The following is a 13824-nucleotide window of genomic DNA, read 5'->3' as shown; positions in this document are numbered from 1 at the left end:
TGGTAATAAAGGATTATAACTATTTCATAAATGTAATTTAGTACTTTTTAGTACTAATTTTTATAACATTATATAACTAAAATATCACATTCATTTCATTGAAATAAATAAAACTAGAGCTGTAGACATGAAATTAGTAGTGACAGTAGAGGTAAAATGATGTAAAAATATCTCTTAATAAGCTCTTAAATTATATGCATTTAATCTTGATGTTAAAAACAATATGCTAAAAAAAAAAAAAAAAATTCTCATGCCTATTATTTTATACATGGACATTTTACAGGGTCTCGAGCGTTATAATACTATGGTAAACTTTACTGCAGTCTTTATTTTCCATGCTGTCAGCATTTAAAAAAAATACACATAATTAAGTTGGATTTCTCTGTTACATGTATGTTTATTATGGAAAGGCCAATATGAAAAATGTAAATAAAAAAGACTGAAAAATACAGCATTTACATTTAATACCAAAAAACAAATACAAAACGATACAGTACTCACGATAATTCGATATGGTTAGTCAACAATAATAGATACCGGTTATTTCACATACAAAATTCTGCTACGAAAGATAACCCGCCTTATGAGAGTGTTTTATGTAATAAAGAAATAAGTGAATCCAAAATATGCTGAAAAAAAACAAGAAAACATGATCGTAAAAATGAAAATACAGCACCATCTTCTGGTTTTTGAATCTGGACTGTGGCACAAATACTTCCCCAACAAAATAATTATATACGACAAAGATAAAGAGAAAGATAGAGACACCTCTTGTACAAATGAATATTTAAATCCATAATATCCTTGAAGGATTAAGCCATGTTTGCTCGATTTAAACCAAATGTATCTTGAGTGAGTCATAAAGACAAAATAAAATAAAAAATGATTTGGCAATGCATAAACAGGCGCTTAATCATCCGAACCGTTGGCCCTAACATCAAGGAATGTGGAAATACTGCTCATAATGCATGAAGTGTATATAATCCATTACAAACGTCTGCTTTGTGCACTCTTTCATTTCTAACACTGCTTGTGATGTGTGTAACAGTCAGTGAAATAAAAAACTAAGACAATGGCTACATTAGGGCCAATGATGTCTCTTTCCGTGTATGCATCATTCGGGAAAAACTCAATGCATTTCAGTGTGGATGTGAGGGCTGTGTTTTCTTCACGGTCACTCCATGGCAGGGTTTTGGCTCTGATAAATGGAGGCCTTGTCCTTCAGAAGAGCCAGACACAGGTGGCAACTCCAGCTTCCTATAAACACGATGAAAACAAATGTTAATCATCAGTGCCAAACGCATAACTCTTAACTATTAGCTACTAAAAAATAAGTGCATGAACCTAATGCATGAATTATTTTGGTCTCCTCATGCTATGCTACTGCAGTGCATCACAAGACTTGGACTATAGCACAAAAGTCAGTAGTGTGACATGCAAAACTTTAAATTAATTCTAATATTGGGTCAGAATATTGTGTCATTTTGATACAGAGAGGATTTTCTTTTCCCCAAAAATGCTAGTTACTACGGAAGCCTGTTTGCGCCACTGAATAAAAAATAAAAAAGGTATCTGCGACTTTTACGTCTCACAATTCAGATTTTTTTTTTTTTAAGATGTCAGAATTATGAGATATAAACTCTCAACTGCAAAATATAAAGTCCATTTCTGAGGGGTGAACAAAAGAGTTTATTTCTCTGAATTGTGACATTATAATGTATATAACCTGAATGTAAAAAATACTAATTAGAAAATAAAAATGTGAAATTAATTAAATGCAATGTGTTTCACAATGCATATTTCCCCCCCTCAGAATTGTGAGAAAAAAAGGTCTGAATTGTGAGATAAATTGCAATTGATTAATTTAGTTGTTTTTTATTCAATGGCTTTATCGAGCTTCCATAAGTAACGGTTACGGCAGTAACACTATGCCAAAAAATTTTTACAATTTTTTTTTACAAATTCAAAAATGTTGATGTTAAAAACAAAATGCAATTTTTTTTATATTTTCTCTTATTATGCACATATGTCACATGTTAATGTTTTACTGGCCCTTTAAGGATCACACAGCTATAGTACTAAAGTACATTTCCGTGCAATCTTTCTTTTTGTACTATGCTGGTGGCGGACATAAAAATATGTGTTTTGAATGTTTATGTGAATATACAAACAAATGGACCACTTTTATGATATTCAAAATGGTGCTTTTTAGCCATTTTTGGAGACGGATAGACTTAGCCCCATTCAGAAGGTTACAAAAATAAATGATTCCAAAGCTCATCCTCTTTAATGGCCATTTCAGTTCATTGAGCTGATCATTAATTCATCTCTCTGCCTCTAATGCTCATGGGACGTCTGATTCATCTACATGAACTGGTTCTTTCAGATGGCTTGTATTCAATGAATCGATTTAAAAATACGACTGTAGCTGTACTTTTACATTGTTGTTTAATATTGACCTGTTTACATACAACTCTGTGCTGTGGTATGTCACACAAACTTTTAAATAAAGACATGAGTAATCATTACATTTCATTCAGTTAGTTTTGGTGTCACTGTTTCACTCAGTGATCCTGCACATCAAATAGCCTGACATATGTGACCCTGGACCACAAAACCAGGCTTAAGTGTCAATTTTTCGAAACCGAGTATTAATAATCATCTGTAAGCTGAATAAAGAAAGCTTTCCATTGACGCATGGCTTGTTAGGATCGGACAATATTTGGCAGAGATGCAACTACTTGGAAATCAGGAATCTGAGGGTGCAAAAAAATCTAAAAACTGAGAAGATCTGTCCAAATGACTTCTTAACAATGCATATTACTAACCAAAAATAAAGTTTTTATATATTTAGAGTACAAAATATCTTCATGGAACATGATCTTTACTTTAAATCCTAATGATTTTTGGCATAAAAGAAAAATCTATAATTTTGACCCATACCATTTATTTTTTGGCTATTGCTACAAATATACCCCAGACTGCTTTTGTGCTCCTGAGTCACAAATACTGATTAGCCTATGTTTTGGACAAGTCCCTTACAATAAAGATAAACACTTAAAATACAGACACTGACATGGATTTGTTTCTCGGTGTCTAAAGTATAGAAAAAGAATAACATAGTTTTATAAAGTCCATTAATTAGCTTAAAGGGTGAAATTGGCTTTTTCTGTTGTCCAAAATGGTTTTGAGCACCACTCTGTCCTATATGAAGAGAAAATAGATGCGGATAATAATCAATGAATACAATGGAAGTTTAAAAGGTAGTAAGCCTTCATATAATTCAGGGAAGACATTAGGTGAAGACAAATCTATAAATAAATCTATTCTAGAAACAGGAAGCAGAAATGGAGTGGAACAGTAACATTTCTTGCCAATTTCTTTCTTTTTGCATTTAATGTAAGAGTAGTAATCAATGATAAAAGCGATTGCTCGTACCTTCTGGAGGGTCTGCCATGGGAGGGCTGAGGCAGTACATGTGGTATCCTCTGTCACAGTCATCACAGAACAGAAGCTGGTCCTGCACAAGAGGATTTAAACACAGTCACAGGTGGTTTTGGGCAGTGTTGGGGGTAACACATTAAAGTAATGGGAGTTACGTAATCAGATCAAGTTATGTGTGTAATATATGTAATGCATTGCTTTTAGAACAACAAAGTGATCCTGACTCACGTCGTTCTCAGATGTGCCACAAACATTGCAGCACTTGCACTCAATGCATTGCCAGCGGTAAGTCTTCACAGCTGCCATCATCACGGCAGTGAACTGCAGGCATGAAGGATGTCCTTAAGAGGGAAAGAAAGCCACGCGTGAGTTGTGTGCATCTCAGTGTGGAGGTTTAGAGTTTGTTCTGTGTCTCGTGTGGCACCTGAACGTCCACAGTCAGAGCAGGACACTAGTTCCTCCGACTGGCCTGTTTTCTGGTTCATGTTGGAGTCGCCCAGGCAGAAGTCACAATAGTCATTGGGTAACGCCAGGCCATTTGGTCCTTTCTTAGGGGCTATAAAACAACAACAACAACAAAAAACATAGATGATAACGTTTGCATTAAAGGGGTCATCTTACGCGATTTTAATTATTTCCTTTCTCTTTAAAGTGTTACAAGCTCTGGGTGCATAAAGACGATTTGTTAAGTTGCAAAGACTTAAAGTCTCAAATCCAAAGAGATATTCTTTATAAAAGTTAAGAGTCTCCTAAAACACATTTTATGTAGGACGAGGACTATTTCCTGAGAGAGTAGTCTACAAATGCACGTGTCTGTTTCTATAAAGTGGTGCGCTTCTGACTCACAGTCTGTAAGTACGTTTTTATATTTAAAGAGTTTGCATGTCATCACAGTATGTTAAGGGGCGTAACATTTCCGTCACACGGTTAAGCCATTCAGCCAATGCACTAGATAGCTGGCCAATCAGAGCACACCTTGCTTTTTAGAATAATGAGCTTTGCAAAAATCGATGTGTTTCAGAAAGGCAGGGCATAGAGGAGCAACAATAAATGTACAGTATGTGTAAAATAATGTGTTAAACTGCATGAACACAGTTTGAACATTTTCAGAAAATTAAGTTTCTACAATATTTAGTAGTAGCTTATAAGTGGTGACTGTCAGTTTATGTGCCTTTAATCTTTTAAAGGCGCAATATGTAATTTTTCTGCTTTAAAAACAGCAGAAATCACTATATCTATGTTATATATATTTTTTATTTGTTTTCTTACATCATCCCGACAGTTTCCACGAACTTTCAAATCCAGAGAATATTATAGTTTAATTAGAAGACACGGCACGTTTCTTTATTTCCGTTTTGTCGCCCGTCTATGGCGTCATATAAACTTTGACCCCTCTAGTTTATTTAACTTCCTGTGGAACCGCCAAATACAAAGGTGAACAGAAACAAAGACGAGATGAAGCAGAAAAAGTAGTAGCATTGATCGAGACTATTATATTTTATATTTATATTGTTTATATTCGTATTTAAACCTCAATCAATAACTTAGTTATGGATCATGATTATGCTTTGCCTGCACGTTCTGTGAAGCGCAAACGCACGGGTGAAATAAATGACCCGAGATGGTTTTGGGACAAGAGAAGCAACAAGACACGGATAAATGTTGGAGTTGCATTTCCAAGATAGAGAGAGCTTCGTGACAAGCTGAAACTACACAGAGATGCTGAACTCGCTTGCATTCTGATAAACAGGTATGCATCCATTCAGCTAACTGTATCTATCCATATATTTTGTGAAACGATGATGTCTTGTGTAAAACGCAGACGCACTAGCTCTCATGTAAATCTACATTTGTTCTATATCTAGCTGAATAAAGTAGCTTCAAATGCAGTTCTCTAGCTTGTTCGATATCATAGTATAACGTAATTATAATTATTAACGAAAGGCGACCGTGTTTTTTAACATATATTACTACTAGCTAGATGGAATATTGATTTGATGGGGTCTCATAATTCATATAGACGGTTTCATCGGGCGCACGCGCCTGGACCTAACTTCCGGTCTGTGTTGTGTACATCGGTCTGGCTGCGGTGCCTTCTACAAACGCAGTTAAAGGCAAGGTGATGAGTAGACTGAAGTTGGGCTCAGGTGGTTGTGCTGTGGGATGTGTTTCCCATACATTTATTTATTTTTGGAGACTCGCCACAATTTTAAAACTGGGTTAGAAAAACTTTTTTTTGGAAAACTTTTTAAAAAAGGCTTCATTGAATAAACATGAGTAACGTTACTTACTGCACGTTTCATAATAATAATTCCTTACATTTTAAATATCAAAACGAGGCACAGGTGTTTTTATATCGCTGTATTTCTGAAGGAACACTTGCATGTTATATGCGTGATAGCAGCGTATGAGCGTACCAGCTCTGCTTCGTTTACAGCTGTTACTGGGGAAACCTCTATTTCTCGCGCTTTATGTCTGTGCTTTAAAACCTCTCCTGTTGGCAAATAATGAATTTGCATTTTCATTAAGTCCGCCTGATCCACGCAGCAAACATTTTGTTTGTTATCAAAAAATATCTTCTCTAGAGGGACTTGGCTGTTGTTATTGATTCTATTTGGAAGTCTACCGGAAGTTAAGTTAGGTCCACAAAAGCGCTCATGCGCAGTAACGTTTGTTTATGTTGTTGCCGTTGAAACCGTCTCTCCGTTCGAAAAGACGTGATTGTCAAAATACTAAGTTAGAATGAGTGAGGAATGACAGGGAGCGACAGAGCGCGTGTTCCAATGAACAACAACTCCCATGAGCCTTAAGCTCTTTCCCGACGTCATCAAAGTACGTCTTATGTTATTATTTTGATTGAGTGACCCCTGGTGGCCAAAAATTCCATATTGTATGTTTAACTGGCTGGAAACAATGTGGTCGAAACTAAAATGACAAATATTTGTAATGTAATATACATTATCTTTAAGTCACTCGGATCTAACAATATCCAACTCTTAAAAAGTTGTTGTATAAAGTGTGTGGTTCAAACATGAAGAACGCTACATGCTGTGCTCGTTAAATCCTGTGAACTGATGATGCACAACAATATTAGTGATGTTTCAGAATGCACTTTAAGTAATGCTGTGTAGTAGAAATGAAACGGCATGAAAATTTCCCATCACAACGATTTTGAGTGTGCAAAATGATGAGTGTTGTTAAAACCTGTTGAAAATTTTCTGAAATCAAACAGGACGCCAAATTATTAATATTTCAGTTTTGAACCATGAGGGCCAAGCCATTGCACTGACATCACACAAAAAAAGTGCAAACTGCATGAAACTTTTCTTAAGACAGTCAGTTCTCCATCATTTGACACAAAACCAAACCTACATGCATGCTGTGCCTGCATCAATCCATTATTAACATTGCTTAATGCTTTTCAAATCATGGCAATCAAATATAACATGATAAAACTAACCATCAGGACTTTTCTCATGGTTTTAACTTGTTCAACAATCATGAATGAACTCACTCTTGTGTTCCTCTCGTGGTACAGGTGTGTGAATCTCAGGTTCCTCTCGGTCTTCTCCCTCCTCGTCAGCCAGGTGAGAGTGAGTGTAGTGGTAACTCAAACCCGGTCTGTTTTTATAGCGTTTCCCACAGACTAACAGAAAGAAAACATTACAAATTAAAACAGTAGAGTAAACTAGATTTTCAATGGGCTTTTCAAATGTGCTTCCCAGACGTCAGAAACCAGTGATGGAATATAAACTGCAAACAGGAATCTTTCAGAATTCATCTCACATGATACTGAGATCAAAACAATGAGAGCAATAACGTGCTCAATGTGCGTTTACTGCGACAACAGCATTTACATTCACTACCAAGTTTCTTCTGCTCACTAAGGCTGCATTTATTTAAACAGAAACACAGTAAAAACAGTAATATTGTGTAATATTATTACAATTTAAAATAACTGTTTCTATGCGGATATTACAAAATATTTGTAGTAAGAGTAAAAAAAATACATTGTATGGGTCAAAATTAGCATTAGGATATTAAGTAAAGATCATGTTCCATGAAGATATTTTGTAAATTTCCTACTGCAAATATATCAAAACCTAATTTTTGATTAGTAAAATGCATTGCAAAAAACTTAATTTGGACAACATTAAAGGTGATTTTCTCAGTATTTAGATTTTTTTGCATCCTCAGATTCCAGATTTATCTAATCAAATTATTCACTAGTATTCACATACATTCCATTGAATTAATAGGAAACAGTATGAATTTAATGAGAAAACATCACCTAACAAGTCAGTGGTTTTAAATCTGAAGTATCTCTGTACACTCTTACAATGCAAACACCCTAAGCATATAAACAGTTATTTTTTTAAATGTCAGGAATTGTAATTGCAATTTTAACTCAAATTATTAAATGATTGCCACCTTATTGGGACAATAAAGCCCTATATACACCTACCCTAACCCTACCCGATACTTTATTTTCAACTTTTTGATTATTTTCTTCATTTTCATTGAAAACAAATGCTTTTTTTGATGTGATTTTAAATTTGAAAAGGCAAAAAAAAGTTCAACCTGGGTCGATCGCGTCGATATGAATACGTCACACATTTTACCATCTTATTTTTTGCACAGAGTTAGTGTAAAAAGACACTCCGATAAATAAATTACTGACCCTAAACTTTTGAATAGTAACGAACCATAGTATACCATAATAACTGAATGTTGCCTAAAACCAAAAAAAAAAAAAAAGCATAACGCTACAAAACAATGACTTTTTAAAACAACAATGACTCAAAATAACATGTGTCACAACTCACTGTCACAAGCATACGGTTTGTCTCGATCTTCTTGGGCAGCTGCAGCAGCTTCCATTTTCTTTTTTCCATTTCCAACTCCTCGACCCTGGCAACATTAAAACAACATTTCAATAACACCATTCCTCCAGGCCACCGCATGACCAAGAACCATCACACCACAAGATAATAAATGGCTTTCACTCAACTAACGATTCAATTCAGGATTTATTTTTATTTTTTTACAAAATGAGATTTAAGACATATTATAAATTAAATGTTTCCTTTTAATGCTTGGACAAAATGCTGTAAATTTTTTTGGGAAATTAAAATACTACTAAATTAAAAAAACACTATAATAAATATAGCACGTGTATATTATTGCTCTTTCATTTGGTTTGATTGCTTCTATTGTCCTTGTTTGTAAGTCGCTTTGGATAAAAGTGTCTGCTAAAAAATTAATTTAAATATAATGTAAATATATTGGCAATTTAAATCAAGTTTTTGTGAAACTATTCATAAAAAATATCGGCATGAAACTGAAATAGCAAATGAGCTGAATGAGACGCAGATTCACTCTCTGCCAGCAGGTGGAGCTTAAAACGTTTCCTTGGTTACTGCTGTAAACAAAGCACTTATGAACATTGCAGCAGGCGGTGCTTAAAGCGTCTCCTTGGTTACCACTGTAAACAAAGCACTTATAGACGGTTTCAACGGCATCAACATAAACAAACATTAATGCGCGTGAGCGCTTTTGTGGACCTAACTTAACTTCCGGTAGACTCCAAATAGAATCAATAACAACAGCCAAGTCCCTCTAGAGTAGATATTTTTTGATAACAAACAAAATGTGTTTTCTGTGTGGATCAGGCGGACTTAATGAAAATGCTAATTCATTATTTGCCAGCAGGAGATGTTTTAAAGCACAGACATAAAGCGCGAGAAATAGAGGTTTCCCCAGTAACAGCTGTAAACGAAGCAGAGCTGGTACGCTCACACGCTGCTTTATCACGCATATAACATGCAAGTCTTCTTTCAGAAATACAGCGATATAAAAACACCCATGCCTCGTTTTGATATTTAAACATAAATGTAAGGAATTATTATTATTAAACGTGCATTACGTTATGTAACGTTACTCATGTTTATTTAACGAAGCCTTTTTGAAAATCGATCAGTTTTAAAATTGTGGCGAGTCTCCAGAAATAAATAAATGTATGGGAAACATCCCGCAGCACAGCCACCTGAGCCCAACTTCAGTCTACTCATCACCTTGGCTTTAACTGCGTTTGTAGATGGCACCGCAGCCAGACCGATATACACAACACAGACCGGAAGTTAACTTAGGTCCAGGCGCGTGCGCCCGATGAAACCGTCTATGAAAACCGCAGCAGGCGGCGCTTAAAGCATTTCCCTGGTTACCACTGTAAACAAAGCAGCGCTGCACTAATGAACTTTAATATGCATTATACAGAGGCAAGATGAAAATGAAAAATACCATCTAAACTTTTCTAAAGAGTAAGTACCCCTCAGACATACAATCATATAAACTCCTGCCCCTTAAAGAATGGCAATTTGTTTAGCATCTCAATCGATTTGAATCGTCTCAAATTTTAATTGATTTTCAACCGGCTCGCGTATAATCATTACATCCCTAATATTCAACTACTTAAAGCAACAGTAGACTAGGCACGTTACCTTAGACTTTCCTTTTCCTCGTCTTTTTGGAGTCTCCTCCTCAAAATCTTCATCGTCCAGATCATCCAAGTAGTCTTCGGGCTCAAGCACTCTCTGAGAATGACAGGAAGTGATCAGGCTATGCATTGCTTTGGGAGAATCCCCCACATGTGTGCTTCTGCTACCTTCCTGATGCGTGTGGAGCCGCTGTGGCTGCTGGCCGTGCTGGTTCCAGTGACCTCAGACATACTGGTTTCTTCCTCCGGTGGTCTGAACTCGGTGGACACTCTTTTATCCAGCGGCTCTCCTTTCAGCAAGGCTTCCAGACTGCTCCCATCCAACGGCCCCAACACATCTTTTTTCATTCCCAGTTCCAGCTCTGCTTTGAAAGGACGCCATTTACAATCATATGTTAAATATTTTCTCTGACTTGTATATCTCAATCTATATTGTTTATATATATTGAGCTTGACATATGAAATAATAATCTTTTTTTTATGATAAAATCTAAGAAAAACAAGTTTGCATGTTTTATGTTGAATATCATTTTTGATTGTATGGCTCATATAGTTTGATGTTGGTGAATATGGAGATCATATTAGATCAAAAATAAGATGAGATTTTGATAGCTTTTAATCAATTAGATCTTTATAACAGTACTACTTACATAAAATGCATATAAATATATATTAAATTTTTTACTCTGAATGTCTTAGTAAGATAGTATTTTTATGATCCAAAGCTCTGTAGTTTTCTTATCAAAAAAATATGTGACCCCGGACCACAAAACCAGTCATAAGGCTCAATTTTTCTAAATTGAGATGTATACATCAATTGAAAGCTGAATAAATAAGCTTTTCATTGAGGTATGGTTTATGAGGATCAGACAATATTTGGCCGATAAACAACTATTTGAAAATCTGGAATCTGACGGCGCAAAAAATCTAAATATTGAGAAAATCACCTTTAAATTTGTCCAAAAGAAGTTCCTAGCAATGCATATTACTAATCAAATATATAAAAACGTAATTTTTAAGCTAGGAAATTAACAATATTTATTGACGGAACATGATCTTTACTTAATATCCTAATGATTTTTGGCATAAAGGAGAAAAATTTATAATTTTGACCCATACAATGTATTTTTGGCTATTGCTAAAAATATACCCCAGCGACTTAAGACACATATAATGCAATGCAATACAATGATGAAAATAAACATTACATATCATATATGATGCTAACATAACATGATTTTTCTAAAACATGATAATCAAGTAAACCTGTTGCTTGAACCCAGTGAGTGTTCATCTTGAATATCATTCACAATACTAAAGTTACATTTACTACAAGAAAGGAAGACATTTGCTTATCAAAAACGATACAGCACGTGTTATAGGAATAAACAGGTTATAACAGAATACCAGATTTGATTGGAGGAAACACCAGAGCAGGTTCTTCTGGTGGGTGAGCTCTTCTTTTCTTCCTCCAGCGCCGAGCAGGATATGTGTACAGCTGTCCCGGTGTGGTACCTTAAATAGAAATCATAAACCATGAATGTAAGTACCTAGAGATGGGTCAATCTGTTACGGTTTCCAAATTACATGACAAAAATTGCAGTAAGTAACGAAATCCATTACATTACATTTTAGGTAAAATAATCAGACTACTTTTGATTTAAATCTCCTTAACTGTCACCACCCCCCATTTTTTAAATAGGCATTAAAGTGCATTATCCAAACTAAAATTGCTGTAATTTATGAATACTTTGGAATATAAACATAAGGTTGCTCTCTTTTTAAAGAAGAAAATTAGCAGATTTTGGCAAAAGGGGATTTTTTTCAAAAAATTGAAGTATCAAAAAGTTATAGAAGTTTAAATGTACTGTAAATAATATGTGCTATATTAATTTTATTTTATTTTATTTATTATAAATATTTTACATAACAGTTTTAATTCTAAAATTGGTATAAAATTAAAGCCTTGTCTCTAAATAAATTACGTTATAAATTTGAAGTTGATATGAAAAAAATTGAGGTTCCTTTGAGATTTTATTTAGGGCGTCATACCACACACAGCCACTGGGAGTCATCAAAACTATTTTGAATTTTGCATAATGAATTTTTCTCTAGATTTCTCTGTGAACTTTACTTCTATCTCAAAATAACATGAAATAATAATATGAAATCCTGAGACTAAGACCTTTCCAATGATATGTTTGTTGCCAAGATTATAAAAGGTTTTGGTTCTAGAAGACCGTAATGCATTATATTTTATGACACTTGGCCCTGCCCAGTAAGGGGGAGGTGACCGCCATTAGATTTTAAAGTACCATTTCCATGGTAAAGCAATGTCCGATTTCAAAATGGTTTTCACAGGATGAATCTTGGGCTTCTAAGCTTTCAAATGATTTATGATTTATGATGATTACTAAAAGATTTTATAGAGAAAAAGACAATAACAAAAAAGAGTTCCAAGCGTCCCACAGGTGGGACGGGGACAGTTATGGGGTTAAATAGGACAAATTTGTACCATATTGTTATAAAAATGCAAAGAAAATGTGTTCTGTGAAGTGCATTAAACATTACATTACATTATAAAGGTTCCCAGACAGGTGTTCATGAAGTAAGTTTGAGATTTTAAAGAAAAAGCATAACAATGTTACATTAAAATCAATCAAAATAAAACACTTATGTAAAATATAAATAAATATATATATATATATATATATATATATATATATATATATATAAGGATTTCTGTAAATCCAGTGGTCAAATGCTGTGCGGCGTTTCAATTTTCTATGCAATTATAGACATCTGACGAGTGACTGGTGTTCGTGTGAAAGTGGAAATTTTTCTGAATGTATATAAGCGGGAGGCTACTTTATAAAGGGACATTTTAAAGATGAAAAAGAGGGAGAATCAATAAGCTAAATGATGTATTTGGCTGATGCTGAACCTGCACTCCTGTGTCTCTTCTCCATCCAAATATAGCAGTTGCTTTGAGCGACTCCAGTTTGGGAGTCCAGGAAGGGCATGAGGATGCTCCTCTCGGCACACAGCCGGGCGTTATAACTGTGACACTGCTCCAAAGCATCTTTATAGTACTGCTCTCCAAGACTTGGGTTCACACACACACACACACACACACACACACACACACACACACAAGAGCACGAGAGAGAAAGAGAGAGACAAAACAAGTTACTTCAAGGCGTGTGATTTAGATTTACTGTTAATGAGCACATTCCCTTTTGATTGGTTAAATCAGTCTTTGGAAATACCTATTTTCTTTCTATTGGGTTAATTTACATTTGGTGCGTCACAACGTGACCATTGCAAACAATGGACATCAATGGACCCCAATGAGATGTACTATTTTTTTACCAAAGCAAAGCAAATACTAAAGACATTATTATTATTATTATTATTATTATTTTAAGACGGAAAAATAATCAGTGACTGGTCTTTAAAATGGTCTATAAAAAAACACATGACTGTAGCGCGCTTTCATGCCACATGAAACGATGAATGGTCGAGGTGCAGATTTATATTATTAGCCAACCAAACACTAGCACAACGCTTCGACCTTACAATAAAACCGTCCCGAATCAGCCACCATTTGAGATCACACACACGGATATTCATGTAAAGAGTTTAAAAACTACATGGACTCACACTTTAACGATGTTCTCCACGGCAGTCGCCATTGTTTTTGCTGTAGTGGGCTGTTGTTGTCTTCACTGCGCATGCGCACCACCTGTCCTTTTTTTTTTGAATAAACGCTACGTTCTCGTAAATATTTTATCCGTCATAGCAGATGGACGATTTAAATTGTATGGAAACTGTAAAGAAAAAAATTATATAAAAAAATATATATTACCGACATACAAACGATA

At 34.9% G+C, this 13824-nt stretch overlaps 1 protein-coding gene across 2 annotated transcripts; it reads right to left on the bottom strand.

Annotated features, from left to right (window-relative positions):
- Window positions 1-377: 377 nt before the first annotated feature.
- On the bottom strand, window positions 378-13750 carry LOC113057835 (zinc finger protein ubi-d4-like). 2 transcript variants are annotated; one of them, XM_026225371.1, is made up of 11 exons: window positions 13604-13750; window positions 12885-13045; window positions 11348-11455; window positions 10109-10305; window positions 9945-10037; window positions 8271-8355; window positions 6959-7090; window positions 3869-4000; window positions 3673-3785; window positions 3439-3520; window positions 378-1257 (listed from the first exon to the last, which is right to left on the bottom strand). In XM_026225371.1, exons 1-11 carry the CDS (start codon window positions 13633-13635, stop codon window positions 1175-1177), a joined length of 1218 nt encoding a protein of 405 aa, XP_026081156.1. In that variant the 5' UTR covers window positions 13636-13750; the 3' UTR covers window positions 378-1174. The 2 variants fall into 2 exon arrangements, with proteins under 2 accessions (XP_026081156.1, XP_026081157.1); XM_026225372.1 differs by having other exon boundaries at window positions 10109-10302.
- Between the last annotated feature and the right edge of the window lie 74 nt (window positions 13751-13824).

Source organism: Carassius auratus, chromosome 39 (genome assembly GCF_003368295.1).
Source record: "Carassius auratus strain Wakin chromosome 39, ASM336829v1, whole genome shotgun sequence".
Taxonomy (NCBI): Eukaryota; Metazoa; Chordata; class Actinopteri; order Cypriniformes; family Cyprinidae; genus Carassius; species Carassius auratus.
The sequence above is the reverse complement of the archived record's forward strand: the minus strand, read 5'-3'. Positions and strand labels throughout refer to the sequence as shown.